Here is a 22,089-nt window from a genome sequence, read left to right as displayed (position 1 = left end):
CCACCATTTGGCCGCTGTGAACACACGTGTGCAGGTTTCTGAGGCCCTGTCTTTCGTCCTCTTGGGCACGCACCTAGGCGTGGAACTGCTGAGTGATATGATAATTCGGTGATTAACGTTTTGAGGAGCCGCCAGGCCTTCCCCGGCCCGCGGCACTACTTTACATCCCTGCCAGCCTGTCTGAGGTTCCAATTCCCCACCTCCTCACCAACACTGTATTTTTTCTGCCCTTTTCATTCCAGCCATCCTAGTGGGTGTGAAGTGGTGTCTCGCTGTGGTTTTGATTTGTGCATTTCCCTGATGACTAATAATTTTGAGCATCTTTTCACGGCATGTTGGCCATTTGCGTAGCTTGGGAGAAACGTCTATCCAAATCCTTTGTCCATTTTTAAGTGGATTCTTTGTCTTTTTGTTGTTGAGTTGGGAGAGTTCTTTATATATTCTGGATACTCAACCCTGTCTTTCTCTCCCCTTGGCCTCATCTCTTGCCCAGGCTCTGAGTGCCTGAAACCTCTGAACACCCTGCTTCAGAAGGGGAGACAACCTCTCCAGGACCACCTGGCTCTGGGGGCTCCATGGCCGCACCTGCCCACTTTAGAGATGCACAGACTGAGGGCGGGAGAGTGACCCGGCCAGGTGCCCACAGATAAAAACCCTGTAAGTGAGAAGCTGGACACAGAAGACACACAGTGTGTGATTCCATTGATGGGAAATGTCCAGAACAGGCCAGTCTACAGACAGAGAGTGGGTTCCTGGTTGTCAGGGGCTCGGGGAGGGGAGGGGGAGTGACTGCTGATGGGGACGGGGCTTCTTCTGAGGTGATGGAATGTTCTAAAATTGGGGTGGTGGCTGCGTAACTCTGAGAAGATACTAAAAACGATGGAATTGCACGCTTTAAACAGATGAATTGTGTGGTACTCGAATTATATCTCAATAAAGCTGTTTAAAAAAAATAAAAAGCAGTAAAACACACACACACATGCAAAAGCCAGGACAGGAGGGCAGTGGTGGAAACTCCAGCACTCAGGCTGGAAAGCCAAGCGGAGCCCCCATCGTGAGTGGCACGGCTGGGTGTCAGCCTCACCCACATCTGACGGGTCGCCCACCGTACAGACGGGAGGACGGGGCACAGGGTGGGCAGTTGGAGGGCCCAGGCAGGCCCCAGGAGCGGTTGGCTCTGGAGGCCTTGAGCAACTGTTTCTGACGGGAGGGGCCGGGCCCTGGGTCGGGGGTGTGCCGATGGCCAAGGCGCCAGGTATAAGGGCGCCACCATCCCAGCCACCCCCATCGGCCCCCGTCATGACGGCACTCAGACTGCTGGGCCTGCTGGCCAGCCTGCTGGCGACCTCCAGGGCTGGTGAGTGCCTGTCCCAGGCCAGACGTCCCCATCCATGCAGGGGTCCAGCTGCAGGGGACCGGCTCTGGTGGGAGGGACCAGCGGGCGCCAGCCCCTGCTTCCCTGGACTCAAGGCTCAGGGAGGGAAAGTGACCTGGCCCAGGCCGCACAGCTAGGCTGGCCCTGACCAGCCCTGGGAGGGTGGGCCCCTGTCCTTTTAGGGAACAGGGGGGCGGGAGGCCGGGGTCTCCCCAGGGATGGGGCTGAAACCGGGGGAGCTGCAATGCACCCTCTCCCCAGGCTCGGCCCCGCTGGCGGACATCGTGGGTGGCAGGGAGGCCCAGCGGCAGGAATTCCCATTCCTGGCCTCCATTCAGACCCAAGGGCGGCACTTCTGCGGGGGCGCCCTGATCCACCCCGGCTTCATCCTGACAGCCGCCAGCTGCTTCCAAAGCCGGTGAGGAGGGAGCCACAGGGTGGAGAGGGGGGCTCGGAGAGGGAGAGAGCTCGGGGGATTCCTGGGGGAGCGGTGCCTGGTAAGTGAGAAGGAGAGGGTCTTGGCGAGGGGGAGGGGTCTTAGGAAGGGTTGAGGGGCTTGGAGAGGGAAATGGGGGGACCCAGGATGGAAAGGGGGCCCAGGAGGGTCTCGATCTGGAAACAGAGGGGAGATACGGCTGCAGAAGGAAGCAAGGAGGCTTGACCATCACTGCTGTCCTTCCTTTGGCTCCTGGGCTGTGGTTCAGCGGGTTAGTAATTCCCTGCCTTATTTGCAAACCTGCTGTCCATCAATGCCCGGGCCCTGGGGCGGGTGTGGAAGGTTAGGGACTTCCCCACAAGCCCCCAGGACTGCCCCAGCCTGGTGTCTGCCCCCACCTGCCCTTAGCAACACCGGGACTGCCACTGTGGTGCTGGGGGCCCACAACCTGAGGCGGCGGGAGAGGTCCCGGCAGACTTTCTCCATCAGGAGCATCAGCAAGAACGGCTACAACCCCCAAGAGAACCTGAACGACGTGCTGCTGCTGCAGGTGGGGAGAGGGGTGGGGGGTGGGGGGCTGACGACGGCCTGGGGGGCTCAGGAGGGACGAGCCACGTGTACGGAGCCTGTGGTTAAGTCGTACAGCCAAGTGCACCATCCATTCAGCCATCCTCTGATCCTGGACACAGTAGCTGGGCCCACTTACCCTCCCACCAGCAGAATTTAAAACTGCCCATTTCTCCGCATCATTACTGACACTGCATAATATGATTTTTTAAAATCTTCTGTCAGTTGTGATGGGGGATGGTGCCTTGTTTTATCTGCATTTCCTGGGCAAGCGCTTCACCTTCAGGGTCTCTCAACCCCCTTTGCGATAAGAACGATTGATCCCTTCTCTGGAGGAACCAGAGGCCCAGCGAGGTAAAGTCACTTGGCCAGGACCCAAACCACTTTACAGACCAAAACTCATGTAGCTGCCGCCCTGGCTCCCAGCTGGGCCCCGTGAGGCTCTGGTCCCCAGCTCCGCCCTCTCCTGACTCAGTTTCCCTCCCCAGCTGGACCGTCAGGCCAACCTCACCAGCAGCACCGTGGCAGTGGTACCACTGCCCCCACAGAATGCCACGGTGGAAGCTGGCACCAACTGTCAGGTCGCAGGCTGGGGCGCCCGACGGCAGAGAGGGCGTCTCTCCCGAGTCCCAAGGGTCGTGAACGTCACTGTGACCCCGTCGGACCAGTGTCGCCCGAACAATGTGTGCACCGGCGTCCTCACCCGCCGGGGCGGCATCTGCCTGGTACGGGCTGGGCGTGAGCTGGGGTGGGCCCCAGGTGGTGGGAAAAGCAAGGACAAGTGCCAGGCTCTGGGCTGGGGGCTGGAAACACGACAGGGAACAGGACAGGGTAGGGTCTGCCCGTGTGGAGCCAGGGGCTCCCAGACCTTGTGGGTGGGGAAGTCAGGTGTCAAGACAAGGACGTGCACGGGACAGGCCCAGCCCCGGGCAGCAGGAAGTTCCTGGGGGCATGTGAGACCTGAGTTGCAGGTAGGAGTTAACCCAGCAAAGTTGAGGGAAAAGCGTGCAGGCAGCGGGACGGCACGTGCCAAGGGCCAGGGGCGGGGACAGGATTTGTGGGTGGTGTGAGCAGTGGTTCTGGGTGGGAGCAGAGTAGCGGGGCTGGGCCTGGGATGCCCTGACTCTCCTGCCGCCCTGCAGGGGGACGGGGGCACTCCCCTCATCTGCGACGGCCTGGCGCACGGCGTGGCCTCCTGGTCCCGGGGGCCCTGCGGCAGGGGCCCCGACTTCTTCGCCCGCGTGGCACTCTTCAGAGACTGGATCAACTCGGTTATAAACCAGCCAGTCGGATGTGCGCCAGCCTGACAGACCCCCAGCCCAGCCGGTGGGGGGCGCGTGAGCCGCCACGGAGCCAGCCCCCCACGCCTCTGTCCCATCCCGCAGCCCCACCCTGGCCCGCGCAGTCGTGACTCTAATAAAGGATCTGTTCCCGTTCTGTCCACGGTACCTGATTTCTGCTTTGCGGGGGCGGGAAGGGGCTGGGGACCGAGCGCAGGGACATCTTCCGGCAAGAGTGGCATCCACCCCAGGGGCCTCCACTCACAGAATCCGCTCGCAGCCCTGAGGACCAGGGCCTCTTGTTATCTCCACCTGACGGAGGTGGCGCCAAGGCTCAGAGAGGTTGGGTGACTACCCTGAGGCCACACAGCCAGAGTGGGCTCTGAACCCACATCTGTGAGATTCCAGGCCCCCTTAACCGTCTCTCCTTTTGGTCGAGAATACAGTCACCCCATAGTATCTGCAGGGGCTTGGCTCCAGGACCCCAGTGGATACCCAAACCCGCGGATGCTCCAGTCCCTTACATCAAACGCCGTAATATTTGCAAGTAACCTACGCACATCCTTCAGTGCACTTAAAATCATCTCTAGATGACTTAAAATACCTAATAAAATGTAAATGCCGTGTAAATGTAGTTGCCCGCCTACAGCAAATTCAAGTTTCGCTTTTTAGAACTTTCTGGAAATTTTTTTCCCACTTTTTTTTTTTTTTTTTTTTTTTTTTTTTTGTGGTACGCGGGCCTCTCACTGCTGTGGCCTCTCCCGTTGCGGAGCACAGGCTCCGGACGCGCAGGCTCAGCGGCCATGGCTCACGGGCCCAGCCGCTCCGCGGCATGTGGGATCTTCCCGGACCGGGGCACGAGCCCGCGTCCCCTGCATCGGCAGGCGGACTCTCAAGCACTGCGCCACCAGGGAAGCCCTTCCCAAATATTTTTGATCTGCGGTTGGTTGAATCCGAGAAACTGGCTTTTGACTACTTGCCACTTGAATCGGTTAAAGAGCCTTATGTGAAAGGAACTAAAATATAAATGTTAAATAATAAATATAATTTTATAGGGACTTCCCCGGAGGTCCAGGGGTTAAGACTCCACGCTTCCACTGCAAGGGGCACAGGTTGGATCCCTAGTTGGGGAAATAAGATCCCACATGCCCCGCGGTGCAGCCAAACTATATATATATATATATATATATATATATATATATATATATATATATATATATATATATATATATATATATGTATTTATATATTTATATAAATGATATATAAAACATGACAAACATAATCGTATAAATAACATACAAAACATAATAAAAATAATTATATAAATGATATATAAAACATAATACACAGGGGCTTCCCTGGTGGCCCAGTGGTTGAGAGTCCGCCTGCCGATGCGGGGGACACGGGTTCGTGCCCCGGTCCGGGAAGATCCCACATGCCACGGAGCGGCTGGGCCCGTGAGCCATGGCCGCTGAGCCTGCGCGTCCGGAGCCTGTGCTCCGCAACAGGAGAGGCCACAGCAGTGAGAGGCCCGCGTACCGAAAAAAACAAACAAACAAACAAAAAACACATAATATAGCTTATTAAACTAAATAAAATTGTTTCATTAAAATAAAAATTAAACCATACCTTACATTACATATTAGTATTTATTATATATTGTACTTGTATTTTTAAAAATATATACTTAGGGTCTTCCCTGGTGGCGCAGTGGTTGAGAGTCCGCCTGCCAATGCAGGGGACACGGGTTCGTGCCCCGGTCCAGGAAGATCCCACATGCCGCGGAGCGGCTGGGCCCGTGAGCCATGGCCGCTGAGCCTGCGCGTCCGGAGCCTGTGCTCCGCAACGGGAGAGGCCACAACGGTGAGACGCCCGCGTACCGAAAAAAAAAAAAAAAAAAAAAAAAAAAATATATATATATATATATATATATATATACTTAATAACTCATAATATACCAAATCCATTGTGTAAATATTATACATTTATATTTATAATATATTTATCTTATATATTTATAATATAATACATATAACGTGCACCTAAAATCAGTAAGGAAAACAATTAGAGCCCAGTAGTAAAAAAGTGGGTCCCGGATGTAAACAGTTCACAGCAAAGAGACACAGAAGGCTCTTGACGATGTGGAAACACTGCCCCTCACCCAGTGCATGAGAAATGCCTGCTGGCCTGGGAGGTGGGCTTTTCACCCAGGGGGGTGATCACGAAGCCTGCCGTCTGCGGTGTCTCGTCTGGGGTTGGGGGGACGGGGTGGCAGGGACGGGTCGGGCATCCGAAACAGGTGCCGCCCTGGGGGCTGCCCACGTGTCACCTTGCACAGACGGGGACAGGTCCTGCCACGTGGCTCGAGGGAAAGAGGCTGCAAAGGATCCCGTGTTCCGGGCTGGCGGTGGGGAGACCACAGAAGGCCGGGGCGGGCGGGTAGCACACAGCTGTGGAAGGGGCTCAGCCCAGCCGGCGTCGGGGCCAAAATGGAGATGCCCAGTTCTGCCCTTCTCCTGGAGGCACTGCTGACGCCCCAACACGCAGGGGAGGGGAGGGGCTCGAAGGGGCGGCGCTGTGCCCCGAGCGGGGTGGTGTTGGGGTCTGTGCGGTCCCGAGCCCCCTGCCCTGACCGCGCACCCTCCACCCACTCACTGCCCCAGAAGCCCCCAGCGATGGCCCACACTCACCGGCCACCAAGGTTAGTTGTGTTGCCATTAAGCCATTTTACAGATGGGGAGCCCGAGGCCCAGGGAGCTCCTATCACCACTGGCGTTGCTGACGCTTATTGGGCACCAGCTGTGTGCCAGGCCCTCACCCCATCCTACAGGCCTGGTCTGTGGGACCTGGGTCTGTTTATTTGTTTTTCATAATTTATTGCAGTGAAATTCACATAACATAAAATTCACTCTTTTAAAGGGAACAATTCAGTGGTTTCTAGTGTATTTCACTAGGTTGTGCAACCCTCACCGCTGTCCATCACCCCAAAAAGAAGCTCCGTCCCCATCGGCAGTCACCTCTCCTCCCCGTCCCCCAGCCCCTGACAACCACTAACCACTAACTCTCTGTTCCTGTAGACTGGCCTGTCCTGGACGTTTCCCATCGGTGGAATCACACCCTGTGTGTCCTTCTGTGTCTGCCTTCTCTCACTGAGCATCGTGTTCTCAGGGTCCGTCCATGCTGTAGCGAGTGTCAGGGCTTCACACTTTTTCACGGCTGAGGGATGTTCCCGGGTGTGGAGGGATGTATACCCACCGTCCATCGATGGTCTCTGGGTTGGTTCCGCCCTGGCTAACGTGAATCACGTCGCTGTGGACCTTTGTGTACATGTTTTGTTTGAACATCGATTTTCAATGCTATGGATTTGGACCCAGGAGTGGAATTGGGGGTTCAGAATGGGCCCTGCTTTATAGAAGGGGAAACTGAGGCCCAGAGAGGAATGTCAGCGGCTCAGGAGCCCAGAAGGGTCCCAGGGGTCCCGCCTGCTGATTGTTCAGATGGGGAAACTGAGGCCCTAGGGTGTTGCGGTCCAAGAGCATATGGTCTCAGCTTGGATCCCCCAACACTGGCCCCCTCAAGAAAGGAGTGTTTTTCCTTTTCCAGGAGAGAAGAGGAAAAAGAGGCAGAGACAAAGAGGCTGAGCCTCTCCCGCCCTCCTTCCCTCGATCCTGGGGGGGTCGGCTCGGGTCCGCTTGCCCCTCACCCCGCCCCAGCCCGCGTTCCCGGCGAGGCCGTTGCCTGTTGCACCAGCCACAGTTGGAGCGGGAAGGGGCCGAGGCCACAGCTTCCAGCCTCACTTCCCCTCCACCTGCCGGCCCGACCCCCAGAGGCCCCCGATGGTTCCCTCCCTCCCAGTTACAACCCCCAGGGCTCCCGGTGGCCCCAGCTCCCCACCCAGTCCCGTGCCTTCCCAAGCCTCTGCCTTCAGGCAGCCCCCCAGCCCTGCACTCACCTGCCTGCCCCCACCCCAGGCCTGAAGCAGCGAGGAGGACCCCGGGCCATCCCCCTGTCTTGTCTGATGCTGTGACTCCCCTCCCCCTCACCCCCCACCCCACCCACCGGGAGGCTCCCTGGGGAGTGAGAGCTTCCGGCCAGGACCCTGTGGGCAGTTACCTAGCAAGGTTGTGTGTGTGTGTTTCTTTTTCTTTTTCAGTTAAAGCTTTATCGAAATGTACTTCTCCTACCATACAACCCACCCGCTTAACAATTCAGCGGCGTTTAGTATAGTCACAGGGTTGTGCAACCACCACCTCTAATTCCAGAACGTTCTCACCACCCTGAAAAGAAGCCCTGTCCCCATGAGCACTCACCCCCATGCTCTCCCCCAGCCCCTGACAACCAGGAACCCTCTGCCTGTTCTGGACGTTTCCCATCAATGGAATCACACCCTGTGCGTCCTTCTGTGTCTGGCTTCTCTCACTGAGCATCGTGTTCTCAGAGTCCATCCACGCTGTAGCGAGTGTCAGTGTCTCTCTCCTTTTCGGGGCTGAGTGATGTTCCCCTGTGTGTATCCCCTTTCATCAAGCTCTTAACTGTATTAGGGAAGTCAGCCCCTGAGGTGGGGTTGTTCTCATGACTCCCCAGCATTAACAGATGGGGAAACCGAGGCCCAGAGAGGTGGCGTTTCTAGCCCAGAATCGCAAAGCACAGCAGAATGTGAACCGAGGCGAGGGACTCCGGACCCTGGGGTGAACCCGCCCCGCGTCTGGCCCCAGAAGAGCCTGGATCTGAGAGAGGCACGTGCTGACCCGGCCCAGCCGCTGAGAGGACGGGCTGAGACGGGGAGAAGCACAGCAGAAAAAGGAAGGGAGTGGTGGGGTGGCAGCGACAGGGCCGGCACCTGTGCTCACCTCACCTCACTGCGCGCCCACACACTCCAATACTCTAACTTATCCAATCCTCCTGCTGTCGCCCTGGGGGAGGGACTATGACTACGATCACCCCATTGTACACGTGGGGAAACCGAGGCACCAAGCAGCCTGCCCCGCTGGACCGGACAGTGCCAGTCCGAAGAGTTGTTCTTGTCAAACGAGAAAAACCAGTTCTGAAAGCAAACGGCACAGCAGCCCCGGGTTTCTGTGGAGACATGTCAGGGCCACACCCAGGGCTGCGGAGTCCCAGACGCCCGGCGGCCTTTCCCGAGTGACTGGGCTGATGTGTGACTTAAAAACACTTTGGCAATACAGATGGCCAACAGGCACATGAAAAGATCACTAGTGATTAGAGAAGAGGAAATCAAAAATACAATGAGGTGTGAATTCTGACCTCACACGGGTCAGAATGGCCACCATCAAAAAGTCTACAAATGACAAATGCTGGAGAGGGTGTGGAGAAAAGGGGACCCTTCTACACTGTTGGTGGGAATGTAAGTTGGTGCAGCCACTGTGGAGAACAGTGTGGAGGTTCCTCAAAAAACTAAAAATAGAGCTACTATATGATCCAGTAATCCCACTCCTGGGCATATACCCCGACAAAAGTATAATTTGAAAAGATACATGCACCCTTATATTCAGGACAGCACTGTTCACAACAGCCAAGACATGGAAACAACTTAAATGTCCATCGACAGAGGAATGGATAAAGAAGATGTGGTACATATATACAATGGAATACGACTCAGCCATAAAAAAGAAATGAAATAATGCCATTTGCAGCAACATGGATGAACTTAGATATGATCATACTAAGTGAAGTAAGTCAGAAAGAGAAAGACAAATATCATGTGATATCACTTATATGTGGAATCTCAAATATGACACAAATGAACTTATCTTCGAAACAGAAACAGACTCACGGACATAGAGAACGGAGTTATGGTTGCCAAGGGCCAGAGGGGTGGGGGAGGGATGGACTGGGAGTTTGTGGTTAGCAGATGCAAACTATTATACATAGGATGGATAAACAACAAGGTCCTACTGTAGAGCACAGGGAACTATATTCACTAACCTGTGATAAACCATAATGGAAAAGAATATGGAAAAGAATATAAAAAATAAATTAATTAATTTGAAAAAAAGAGCCTGGGGGGGGAAAAAAAGAAAAGAATATATATATATATATATATATATATATATATATATATATATATATGTATAACTGAGTCACCTTGCCGTTTAGTAGAAATTAACACAACATTGTAAATCAACTCTACTTCAATAAAATTTAAAAGATAAAAAATAAAAACGCATCGGCAGAGGGGCAGCCAGCCGCAGGGCGGGAAGCAGTGAGGCACGCAGGCTGCTCCAGGAGTCCTTTGTGGGCAAAACTCAGAGCAGGTGTTTCTGCCTCAGAGACGTTCATTCATTCCAAAGGGGAAAGTGTGACTCGGCGGGAGGGACACGCAGGCGCCTCAGAGATGATGCCCCACGTCCTGGGGACCATCGATCGGTACGCAGACCCCATCTCCGTGTGGGGACCCCACACAAGCCCATTTGGAGGGACGTTCCCCCAAAAACCCACCAGGTTGCCACCAAGGACACGGTATGAGGGCCAGGAGAGGCTGACGGGCTGCCCCAGAGCCCAGGAGACTCGGGGAGGCGGGGTGGGGGATCCTGGACCAGAGACTGGCTGATTGTGAAATCCAGGCGGCCTGTGAGGGGGCAAACTTTGTGCAAGACGTGGCCCCGGGGAAGCTGGGGCAGCACATCCGGGAATTCTGCGGACTACTGTAAGCGTGAAATGCTTTCAAAATGAAAAGCTTAACAACTTTTTTTTGGCCCCCAAATTCCGTGAGCTCCTCTATCTATGCTTCTGTAGGTTTAAATTTTTCATAATAATGAGTCAGTTATAAATAGATACATAAATAAATGTCTCCCGGCACCAGAGTCTCCCCCTGCCCCCTCCCGTGTGGGGCAGCATCGCTGGTCCCAGCCACTGCATGCCAGGAGCCCCCCAGTCGTGACGACCACAGGTGTCCCCAGATATCTCCAGGTGTCCCTGGGGGAGGAATCGCCCCAGGTGAGAGCTCTGCCTTAGAGGGAAGAGCGACTCCCCCAGACAAAGTGAGGGCAGAGAGATGATCCTGTGGGTCTCAGGAGGCGCAGTGCTCTGAGACCCTCACCCCCTTTTCTGTCCTGCTGAATGGGATTCATCCCACCCCTGCACACGTCGGCCACATCTCACCTTGCTGGGGCTACAGGGACCCTCTGGGGGCAGGCAGTGCCCCCTTGGAGGTGTGGAAGCGGGGGTGCATGTCACTGTGAGGGCTGTGGCCACAAGCCCCCTTGTCCAGAGGACTTCCCGCATGGGGTGGGTGGGAGCCACCTTCCTGCATCTCTTGAGGACCCCGAGCCTGAGCCTGAAGCCCCTGCAGGCTTCCTGGGGTGCAGCTTTGACCCCCAAGCTCCCCAGCCCTCAAGCTGGAAGGAGGAAGTGGGGACGCCCAGCCCAGGTGTGGGGCAACCCTAATGGCCTCCCTGAATTGGGGCTATAAGAGGGGGTGGGCAGGCAGGGGGCATGGCCCAACCATGACCCGAAGCTGCAGACCCTCCAGCCCTGCCCTCGCCCCGGTGCTGCTGGCTGTGCTGCTGGGCGGTGCGTGGGGCCCAAGTCCGTCCGTCCGTCCATCTGCCTGTCCCATGCCCTCACGGCTCAGATGGGGAAAGTGAAGCAGGACCCAGCTCAGCTGGCTGCTTGGGATGAATGCCTCAAGGGGAGGGGAGGAGAGAAAGGCGGGGCCTGGGATACGTAGCTCTCTTTCCCCATCTGTAAAATGGGCAAAACCTAGTCCTTCCTGCCCAGGGAGGTGTCCTAGGGACTCAATATAACCAGAATCCCTGGACAGCACCTGGCACCCAGCAAGCACTCAGTAAGTGTGCACGCACGAACGAATGTGTCACCGAGTGAACGACGCACATGTCAGAGGAAAAACCGGAGTGAGGGAACCCCTCTGCCCTCATCCTGATGAGGCTTTTTCATGCCTCAGTTTGTCCATCTGCAAGATGGGTCATCTTGCCAGCTTCTTCCCCCTCCTGACCTCCAGGACTGGGCGCCGCTGCTTCCTGGGAGCCTACTGAAATAATAATGATAATGACCACCGGGCTCTCCCCAGCGCTAACTGTCCCCGGCCCGGGCCTCTTCCCTCCACAACCCCCAGCCGCCCTGTGCTGCTACGGGACCTCCAATTTGCACATGGGGAAACGGAGGCTCTGAGGGGTCCCGGGCCTGGTGGAGGCCACACAGCGGCTCTGCCCTCGTCCCCCGACCCCCGTCTGGGCTCCCTGGGCGGGGGATGGGGCGGTGGGGTGGGGTCGGTCCCCCGTCCAGGGAGCCGCGGAGGGCGTTAGGCAAGGCGACGGCCGCTGACCCCGGCGTCCCCAGGTGTAGCCCGGGCCGCGGAGATAGTGGGCGGGCGGGAAGCCCAGCCCCACTCGCGCCCCTACATGGCGTCGCTGGAGCTGTTCCCCAGCAACCACTTCTGCGGGGGGACCTTGATCCACCCGCGCTTCGTGCTGACCGCAGCCCACTGCCTGAACAACGTGTGAGTGAGTGCGCCTGCGCGGTGCGGGCCTGCCCGGGGAGGGGGTGGTGCTCCGAGGGAGGGGGCGCGGCGCTGCCCCGGGGGTCCGAGGGGGCGAGGCGCGGCCTGCCTCCGCTTGCCTGGTCTCAGCCCCTCCATCCATCTGCCCAACTCTCTCATCCCAAACTAGGCAGGCACCTGCCCTGCTCTCCAGTCCGACGTGACCCCCTGAAGCCTCAGGAGGATTAGCTCAAGCCAGGGGTCCAACCCTCGGGGGCAAGATGCAGACGCGGGGTGGGGGGGGGGGCGTCTCCTGGGGCGGCGGGCAGTCCCTGAGGGGCTGCACCGTGGGCCTCAGGACGGGGGGGGGCGCGGGGGGGGGGTCGGGGTCCCAGCGAGGCGCACAGCCTGCAGACCTCCGAGCCCACCGAGCAGAGGTTCAGCATCAGCCGCCTGTTTGAGAACAACTACGACCCACAGGAGAAGCCGAATGACGTCCTCCTCCTGCAGGTGGGTGCGCGGGGCCAGCAAGGCCCAGGAACCCCTGTTCATTCATTTTCCAGCACCTACTGTACAGGAGCCCCGGCGGGCGTGGGACACGGCCTGGTGGGGAGAGAGCCAGTCACCACCTTCTGAGCAAGCGGGATGCCCCCACGCCCCGCCCCCAGCCTTTGCCCAGCTGCGTCCCCTCCCTGCTGCCTGCGCTGTTCCCAGATACCCTCAGCCTTGGCACCAGCCTCCCCTCCTCAGGGAAGCCTCCCCTCACCCTACTTGAGTGACAGCCACCCCTCCCCCATACACTGTTCATCACTGGGCTATGTTTCCCTTGACTCTGCCACCTGCCATTCTCTTCTTGGCCCCTCCCAGCCCCAAAGATAAGCTCCCGGAAGGCAGAGGTAGGATCCCCAGGGCTTAGCCCAGGATCAAGCATACAGTTGGTGCTCAATAAGTGCTTCGTAAGTGAATGAACGCAACAGTGACCAATGCTGCAAAGGGGAGTCTCATGGCCTCGGGGAATGTGAAACTGAGCCCTGGCAGGTTTGGAGGGTGATCAGGGCAGCCTCCCTGGAGGAGGTGACCCCTGAGGTAGAGCCAGGCGGAGGGAACAGCATGTGCAAAGGCCTGGAGGAGGCACTTTGAGATAATCGTCCACGGGTGGCTGCGGGTCCTGGAGACTCACTGCCCACCAACCGCCCTCTGTCCCAGCTGGACCGCCCGGCCACCCTCAACCCCCAGGTTGCGGTGGCCCAGCTCCCCCAGCAGAACCAGCTGCTGCCCCACGGCACCCAGTGCCTGGCCGTGGGCTGGGGCCGCCTGGGCACCTGAGCCGCTGCCCCAGGTCCTGCAGGAGCTCAACGTCACCGTGGTCACTTTACTGTGCCGGCCACAGAACGTGTGCACCTTTGTGCCCCGACGCAGCGCTGGCATCTGTTTTGTATGTACTGGGGGCTGCAGCTCGGTGGCTGCAGGGACAGCCGGGACAGGGAGGGAGGGCAGGCAGGCGGGTGCCTCCGTCACACCATCTGGAAGGTGGGCACACCCATCGTGAGGGGGTAACGGGGCCTTCATGGGTCTGGGGGCTTTTCCACCCCGCAGCTCCCCCTTGGGTGGGTGCCCCAGCCCCGCTCCTGGGGCCACACCCAGAATTCTGGGGTCCAGGTATATAGCAGGGGGCCAATAAATGCCCTCTCTCCTCCAGAGGGGCCTCCCCTCCTTGTCTCACCCACATACTTTAAAGAAAATTCTAGACTGGAAACATTTCACTCCTACGTGGCCCCTTCCCCTGAGGTAGCCTCGTCTGACTGCTGGCCTGGCCTGAGTGACTGACCGACCTGCACCCTCCCCAGGGAGACTCGGGCGGCCCCTTGATCTGCGACGGTGTCATCCAGGGCATGGACTCCTTTGTGATCCAGGGACGCGCCACCCGCCAGTACCCGGACTTCTTTGCTCGCGTCTCCCTCTACGTAGACTGGATCTGCTCAGTGCTGAGCAACGCGGGGGGCGAGGACGGCCCCTGAGCCCCCCCCCACCCCCGGGCACTGAGGCCATGCTGTGGAGAGACGCGGCGGGTCTGCTTCTGCGCCCGTGCCCCCCTTCCTGCGCCCCCGGCTCTTGGGAGCCAGGCAGACCCACGGTGCATCAATAAAAGCTGAACCGTCCCCCTGGCTCCTGTGTGTCCTTCCCACAGGGAGATGTGGGGGAGAGTGGCCCAGGGTCCTCAGCGTCCGAGTCCCCAAACCCCGAGCTCGGGGTGGGGGTGGGAACAGAGGCCTGGAAGTCGGAGGAGGGCGCAGGTCACAGCGGATCCCACTCCCCAGATGCCCGCAGACGTGGGTTCTAACCCAGCCCCGCCAGTGTGACCCGGGGCAAGTTGCCGCCCCTCTCTGTGCCTCAGTTTCCTCATCTGGAAAACGGAGTCACTCCAGACATTTCCCAAGTGTCCAAGGAGCCCCACCCTGGCCCTCAGGGCTAGGGGTGTCCTGTCCAGTTCTGTGTCTCCTAGCTCTGGGGCCACTTGAGGACCAAGCTCTCATAACACGGGGTGCCCAGGGCCTGTGGGGCTCCTGACCGGTCAGGGGCAGGCAGAAAGGCTATTAGGGAGGCTTCTTGAAGGAGGCAGCAATGCCTGAATACGAACAAAAGGAGAAGTGTCGCCAGGCAAGGCACAGCCAGTGTAAGGGGCCCTGCATCAGGACAAGCTTGGGGGTGTGGGGGAAGGAGAGCAGGTCAGGGAGGGGGCAGGGATGGAGCATGCAGGGCCACAGAATGAACTGGGGTCTAGAGGAGAGGCCTGAGGCCAGGCAGAGGTAGGGGTCATTGGCCAGCCGTGGAGAGGGCACGTGGCCACGGCAATGAGGCAGTGGAGGCTCAGAGAGAGGGGCCAACCAGCTCACCGGACACACCAGAGTTGGAAGGCAGCTCTTTTGTTACTGATTTACTCTGCCGCCATCTGGTGGCAGCATGCGAATTCAAGCTGGAGCCAGAACCCCCAGGGCTGCCCCCTTTTTAACTGTTTCACACCTCAGCCGACCACCCCAGGGGAGGAGATGAGACTGGTTTTCCACTTCAGCAGGAGCAAGGGTGTGCTGAGACCTGAGGCAAAGCCGAAATCCTGGGAAACGCAAGCTGATAAGTGTTGAGGGAACGCCGGGAATTTTCTGCATTTCCCACGGGCCAGCGGCAGGGAAGTGGTTTCTATAAAAAGCCCAGAGGGATTTTGGTGCCCAGCACTGGGGGTAAATGAGGTTTGCTGGAGGGAATGTTGGATTGAGCCCATTGATGGGAACAGAAAGATCCAGAAAAAACAGCCCCGGGTGTTTTCTATTTTCTTTTTTTTTAACTTTTTTTTTTTTTTGGCTGCCTTGGGTCTTTGCTGCTGCACACAGGCTTTCTCTAGTTGCGCGAGAGGGGGCTACTCTTCGTTGGGGTGGGTGCGCAGGCTTCTCACTGCGGTGGCTTCTCTTGTGGAGCACGGGGTCTAGGCGCGCGGGCTCAGTAGTTGTGGCTCACGGGCTTCAGTAGTTGTGGCTCGCGGGCTCTAGAGCTCAGGCTCAGTAGTTGTGGCTCGTGGGCTCTAGAGCGCAGGCTCAGTAGTTGTGGCGCACGGGCTTAGTTGTTCCGCGGCATGTGGGATCTTCCCGGACCAGGGCTCAAACCCATGTCCCCTGCACTGGCAGGCGGATTCTTAACCACTGTGCCACCAGGGAAGCCTGTTTTCTATTTTCCATGAGCCCGTGTACGTGTGTGTGTGACAGAGGAAAGTTCTGCACACCAAAGATCAGATCCAAGAAGGGGAGGTGAGGCTGGGGGATATAGGGGCCTGGGTTGATTTGCTGGAGGTTGGCCGGGGTTGTTGAGATTCAGGGGACAGACCCACAGGAATCATAAACAGGATGTTGGGCAGATGCGACCTGGGGGACCTCGGGGACAGCAGGGCGGCTCCCAACAGCGTGGGAAGGACACGCAGAGCATCATTTTCCTGTTGCGGTGTGACGGGGATCAAGCGAGAGACTCCCCGTGGCATCACGGCTCTGATCGTGAATCAGAACTCCCCCAGATGCCCAGCCCCGCTCCCCAAGGCAACCAGCACCATGCCCTTTGGAAGAGGGTTAATGGTTAACAAGCCCTCAAGGACGGCACTTTCTCATCTGAGAACTTTACAAAAAGTTCATTCATTTAATCCTCAGGACAATCCTGTGAGATGGGAGCCTATAACTTCCATTTTACAGATGAGGAAACTGAGGCATGGAGGGGTTACATCCATAGCCTGAAGTCATAGTGGGCAAGTGGCCACTCCAGGATCTGAACCCAGAGTCCACAAGCTTAGCCACCATGACCTGTGAGGAAATAGCATACAGGTGGTGCTCCATATAGATGCAGCTTTTGTTTAAATCTGGTCTCCCTGCCTGAGTCACGGTCTCCTCCATTATTCCCACCCCCACTGGAAACAGGGTTATGTATACAGCAGGTGCTTACCAAGTGCTCTATGGTAACTTTAACTCAGCAGGGTGGGGACCCCACCGAGAGGGGAGAGATGGAGGTTTGCTTGCCTGTGGCCACACACCAAGGAGGAGCCCAGGGACAAACTGGACTCCAGCCCCAGCCCGCCTCTGGGTGTCCCTGAGGGCCCCCGCCCGCCTGTTCCTGCAGATGGATCCGTTGGTTCCCTCCCCCTGAACCCTGCTCCGAGCCAGGAGAACGTTGCTTCTTGCGACAGCCTTGGTTACAACAGTTGCAACTGGAGCAGCCTGGGACGGGGTGGGGGTGGGGGAGTTGAACTGGGGCCACGGGGCTGGGAACTGGCCCTGGTGGACCCCATCTCAATTGTTCGGCTTGAGTTCTTCCAAGGTCCAGGCTGAAGTTCAAACTTGGTTGGAGATCCATGATCCAGCCTCCAGGTCTGGGCAGGAATTTTTTCCTCTGCCTCAGGCTGGAAGGGGGTTCAGAGAAGCTCAGAGGGGTGCGGGTGGGGTGGGGGTGGGAGGGATTCCTTCCCAGAACCTCTGAGGGCCCCCAGAGACTGACCAGGTCCCAGGTGGGACTGAGTTCCCCGTTAGGAACAGCAACCAGTCCGGGCTCCAAGAGGGAGACCCAAGGCTGAGGAATAGGCAGCAAATCTCCCTCCAGCTGTGCACTGTGGGCACCTGGGTTCAAAGCCCAGTCCCCCCACCATTTCACTGGGTAGGCAGCTCCCAAATGTCAGGACAGGGCTGCGTGCACATGGTTGCCGTTGCCCTGGGTAAACTGAGGCACGTGGGCGTCCCAGCCAACTCCTCTGGGCCGGAGTGGTCAGATTTAGCAAAAATACAGTACTCCCAGCAAACTTTGAATGTCGGATAAACAAAGACTAACTTTGTACGTAAGTACATCCTGTGCTTATATTTGGGATATACTTATGCTAAAAAAAAAAAAAGCTTATCTGACGTTCCAGTTTAATTGTGCATCCTGAGTTTGATCTGGGGACCCTCCTGGAGCCAGCCCCGCCCCTTGCACACATCCTCTCCCCCCTGTTCTCCCATCACCCCCTCGACCCCCACGTCCCAGGATGGGCAGAGAGGAAGCGGGGGCACCAGGCCCCCCCACGGGCAACTGCAACGGCCTTGGGGCATGGGGGCTATAAGAGGGGCAGGTGGGCACAAAGGGCAGAGACGCCAGAGCTCCCGCCCAACCATGATCCAAAGCTGCAGACCCTCCAGCCTTGCCCTGGCCGCTGTCCTGTTGGCCGTGCTGCTGGGCGGTGAGCGGGGCCCTGGTCAGTCCCTGGGGTCCAGTCCTGCCTCTCCACCTGCTGGGGACCCTCTCGGCCCCCTCATCCTCATGGGGAGTGACAGCTGGGATAAGGAGAAGGCTGAGGTCCTGAGTGGTGAGGTCTGAACAGCGGGGTCTCTGGGGACTCCCAGCGGGTGAAGTCCAGATCTAGCTGCGCCCTGGCAGGGGGACCCTGCAGGCCCCCTCCCCTCTCTGGGCGACAAGCACGGCAAGAACCCGACCCGGTGGGGTCCTGGGAGGCGGGGGGGTTTCCCGGGCGGGGGCGGGGCTCCTCCGCGCCGCTCACCGCCGCCACCGCCCTTGCCCCCAGGCCCCGCGCTGGCCTCGGAGATCGTGGGGGGCCGGCCGGCCAGTCCGCACGCGTGGCCCTTCATGGCGTCCCTGCAGAGGCGCGGACGCCACTTCTGCGGCGGCACCCTGATCGCGCGGAACTTCGTGCTGTCGGCCGCGCACTGTCTGAACGGCAAGTGAGTGTCCCCGCGCGTCCCCATCTCGGGTTCCAGTGCGCCCGCCGCGCGAGGGTCGCGCGGGCCGTGCTGCGGGCCCGGGGTGGGGCCTTCCGGCGAAGGCGCGAGGGTTTGCAGGTCCTCCTACGCTCGGGCGGGGTCTCTCCGCCGCTCCCGACCCCGCGGGCGCCCCAATCACCTCCTGTGCCCCCGCCCCAGGAACCACCGGTCGGTGCGCGTGGTGCTGGGGGCACATAACCTGAGTCGGCAAGAGCGGACCCGGCAGACGTTCAGGGTCAAGCGGGTCTTTAAAAACGGCTTCAACCCCTTGCGCCTGCAGAATGACATCGCGGTTCTCCAGGTGCGTGGCCGGGGGCGGGGCAGGAAGATCAGGTGCAAAGGCCCGTGGGAGGCTTGAGGAGGGTGGGGGAGGGGCAGGAGCCTGGGGGACAAGGCTGGCGGGCGCAGACCCGGTGTCGCCCCCATCTCTGTGTGCCTCAGTCTCCCCCTCTGTAAAACAGAGAAATACTCTCCACCCCCACCCCACCCCCGCCGTGCAGGGCTGTCAGAGATTACATGAGATGACAGCGAGAAAGGTATTTTTGTGCCCGCTGGCAGAGGGAAGGGGCAGTCTCTCTCTTTGCCAAATGGGGCAAAATTCCCCACATTCGGGCCAGTGGGAGACCGGAGGGAGAAACCTGCCTTTCCCCTCTGCTTGCCCAGCTATGATTATTCTCAGGCAATGTTCTAGAACAAGGGTTTTATGGTCGTTGCTGTGGCCCATCGTTTGCTTTATTACCTTTTTTTTTTTTTTTTTTTAGAGAAGATGTTGGGGGTAGGAGTTTATTAATTAATTTATTTTTGCTGTGTTGGGTCTTCGTTTCTGTGAGAGGGCTTTCTCTAGTTGTGGCAAGCGGGGGCCACTCTTCATCGCGGTGTGCGGGTCTCTCACTATCGCGGCCTCTCTTGTTGCGGAGCACAGGCTCCAGACGCGCAGGCTCAGTAGTTGTGGCTCACGGGCCTAGTTGCTCCACGGCACGTGCGATCCTCCCAGACCAGGGCTCGAACCTGTGTCCCCTGCATTAGCAGGCAGATTCTCAACCACTATGCCACCAGGGAAGCCCTATTACCTACTGTTTATTGCACTCAAGACAGATCCAGGGATGCCCTGAGCCACGGTGACTGCTCCCACTTTACGGACGGGGAAACTGAGGCTTGAAGTGGGAGGCAACCTGCAGGGTGGGTGTCCTGCTCTGAAACATTCCAGGACCATGGTGGAGCCTTGGTTGGGGAAACCAGGGCCCAGAGAGGTGAGGGTCGTCACTCCCCACCCTCTGTGACGTGCCACTTCTCCATCCCACCTGCTGCAGCTCAGCAGGATGGCCACCATCAACACCAATGTGCAGGTGGCCCAGCTGCCCGCCCAGGACCAAGGCGTGGGAGAAGGGGTGCAGTGTGTGGCCATGGGCTGGGGCCAGCTGGACACGAACCGGCCACCGCCCTCAGTCCTGCAGCAGCTCAACGTGACGGTGGTGACAGCCCTCTGCCGCCCCTCCAACGTGTGCACCCTGGTGCCAGGCCGGCATGCCGGCATCTGCTTTGTACGTACCCCATGTCCCCCGGAGCCACCACCGCGCTCCCATCCAGGCTGCAGCAACTAGGACTACAGCCAGACCCGTGGAAGGAGTCCCCGACCCTGAAGGGGGTGGGTGGGGGTGTGAGGGTGGGGACTGGAAGCCCAGACTCCCGAACTTGTCTGGCTCCACAGGGGGACTCCGGCGGGCCCCTGGTCTGCAACAGGCTGGTCCATGGGATCGATTCCTTCATCCGAGGGGGCTGCGGCTCCGGGACCTTCCCAGACGCCTTTGCCTCCGTCGCCAAGTTTGCAGACTGGATCAACTCCATCATCCGCCGCTACGGTGACGATGACGGCCCCTCCCTCCACCCTAGGGACGCTGCGGGAAGGACCTGCTAGAAGGGGCTTCTCCTGTCACCCCACCTGACCCGCCCCTGGCTGGGCCCTTCCCATGCAGCGTCATGTGGCACCTAGCACAATAAAAACCTTCTGTTTTGTAGAATGTGTCTGGGGGTTTGCTGGTTGTGCCACCGAGTGTCGAAAGTCCTCAGGAGAATGTCTTGGGCATGTCACGAGTACGCTGCCACCAGGTGGCAGCTAATTCAGGGCATTGGGGTAAGAAGTCCCTTCCCCACCCTCTACAAAAGGATACTCATTGCCATTTCTGGTTTTTCCTCCTATCAAGCATAATGAAACTAATGTTGCAGGTGGCGATAATGAAACTAATGTTGCAGGTGGCGATAATGAAAAGCACTGTAGCGAGTGTTCATGAGTGCTTACAAGGCATAGAAACCATTGTGAGTCTTTGCAAGTATTCACTCAACTGGTCCTCTCCGCCCTCGAGGCAGGTCCTATGAGTTGCCCCACTTTACAGATGAGGAAGTGGAGGTGCAGAGAGCTGTGAAGCCACGCTCAGGAGCCTGGGTTTGAGTCCCGGCTCTGTGACTTTGGGCAACTTGCTTGCTGTCTCTGAGCCTCAGTTTCCCTGTGGGGAAGAGTGAGGCACACTATCTGGGAAGGACCCAGCCAGGGGTTGGGGTCCCAGGCCAGCCTTGGCCTCACTGGGTGGGGAGACAATCCCTCCCCCACCTCCCCAGCCTTCTGCCTTGGCAGGGGTCGGGGGGCAAAGCCACGCAGATGTTTCACAAGGAAACACCCAGCCCCGAAGGAGTCACAGCCCTGGGGGAGACGGCCAGCCTGCACCCCTCTTCTGCCTCTGAGCCTGAGAAGGAACCTCCTGGGGCCACAGGTGGGGGCCGCGACACATGTGGCCTCTGCCATCACTCGGCTCACAGTCTGATGGCGTGGGAAACAATCACCCAAGCAAGTAAATGAGAGAAGTTAACATCAGGTGACACCCCTTCCCCCACCCCGGACCCCACACCAGGGGGCCAGGATAAATCTCTCCCTCTCTGTCCCCTCGTGCCAAATCCTCAAATACCCGATCCCTGCAGCACCCCCCCCGGGGGGGGGTCCCACCTCAAGGTCGTTAACGTCTGCTGCTCCCTCTGCCTGCCGGCTCTTCCCGCAGGTTGTCACCGGGGCACACCTCCCCCCAGGTGCCAGCGGCTCAGAAAGGTGACCCACTGCCCTGCAATCACTTTTTCCACTTAATAAATACTACACCCTGGCGGTCTTTCCATGTCAACAAAACATCCGGGGACGAGCAGGGTTATTTATTGAACCATCTTGTCTTGTTGGGTCATTTCCAAATTTTGTTGCAATTTCCAACACTCTGACTTACATAATCTGGACTCCACATGCGAATGGGCTTTCGTTTCAGAGTTTCTGATTTGAGTAAGAAAACACGTTGGGATCTAACAAGTCACATTTGCTATGTTGTTCTCTATTTTTCTTTTCACCACGAAAAGAAGGAGAGGGGAAAAGATTGTGCACTGTTCCCACTGGGAGCAGCCTGAGGTCCTCTCCACCCTTCTGGTCACACGCAGCATCTCCCACTAGTGGTAGGTTCATGAGATGTTGACCCGCCATCCCCAACTTATAGAGGGCCATGTGACCCAGGTTCTGCTCCTCAGAACCTGCCATCACCTGCCCGCAGTGACGGTGTAGGGGCATGCGATCCAAGCTCGGCCAGTCAGAGGCAGGCTTGAGATTCCGGCTACAGTGATGGGGAATTTACGGAGGGGCTGACTGAGCTCCTGGGCCGAGTCTGGGGTCA

The 22,089-nt window shown here is 58.2% G+C and overlaps 2 protein-coding genes across 2 annotated transcripts; both read left to right on the top strand.

Moving 5' to 3' along the window:
• Window positions 1–1,299: 1,299 nt before the first annotated feature.
• Window positions 1,300–14,137, top strand: AZU1 (azurocidin 1; the record flags this gene model as incomplete). Its single annotated transcript, XM_082650419.1, is given in 12 exon segments — window positions 1,300–1,357; window positions 1,637–1,793; window positions 2,220–2,361; window positions 2,867–3,103; window positions 3,521–3,671; window positions 10,517–10,618; window positions 11,108–11,194; window positions 11,981–12,140; window positions 12,515–12,629; window positions 13,326–13,441; window positions 13,443–13,554; window positions 13,967–14,137. Coding segments are annotated over 12 exon segments (1,608 nt in total).
• Window positions 14,138–17,789: 3,652 nt separating this feature from the next.
• LOC309819994 (neutrophil elastase-like) lies at window positions 17,790–20,309 on the top strand (the record flags this gene model as incomplete). The annotated part of the gene is made up of 5 exons (XM_082650418.1): window positions 17,790–17,856; window positions 18,199–18,355; window positions 18,554–18,695; window positions 19,705–19,935; window positions 20,103–20,309. The coding sequence occupies 5 exons, from the start codon at window positions 17,790–17,792 to the stop codon at window positions 20,307–20,309; spliced, it is 804 nt and encodes a 267-aa protein (XP_082506544.1).
• Between the last annotated feature and the right edge of the window lie 1,780 nt (window positions 20,310–22,089).

Source organism: Grampus griseus (assembly GCF_964374135.1).
Source record: "Grampus griseus genome assembly, chromosome: 3".
In the NCBI taxonomy this organism is placed as follows: domain Eukaryota; kingdom Metazoa; phylum Chordata; class Mammalia; order Artiodactyla; family Delphinidae; genus Grampus; species Grampus griseus.
This window is presented reverse-complemented; position numbering and strand designations above follow the sequence as displayed.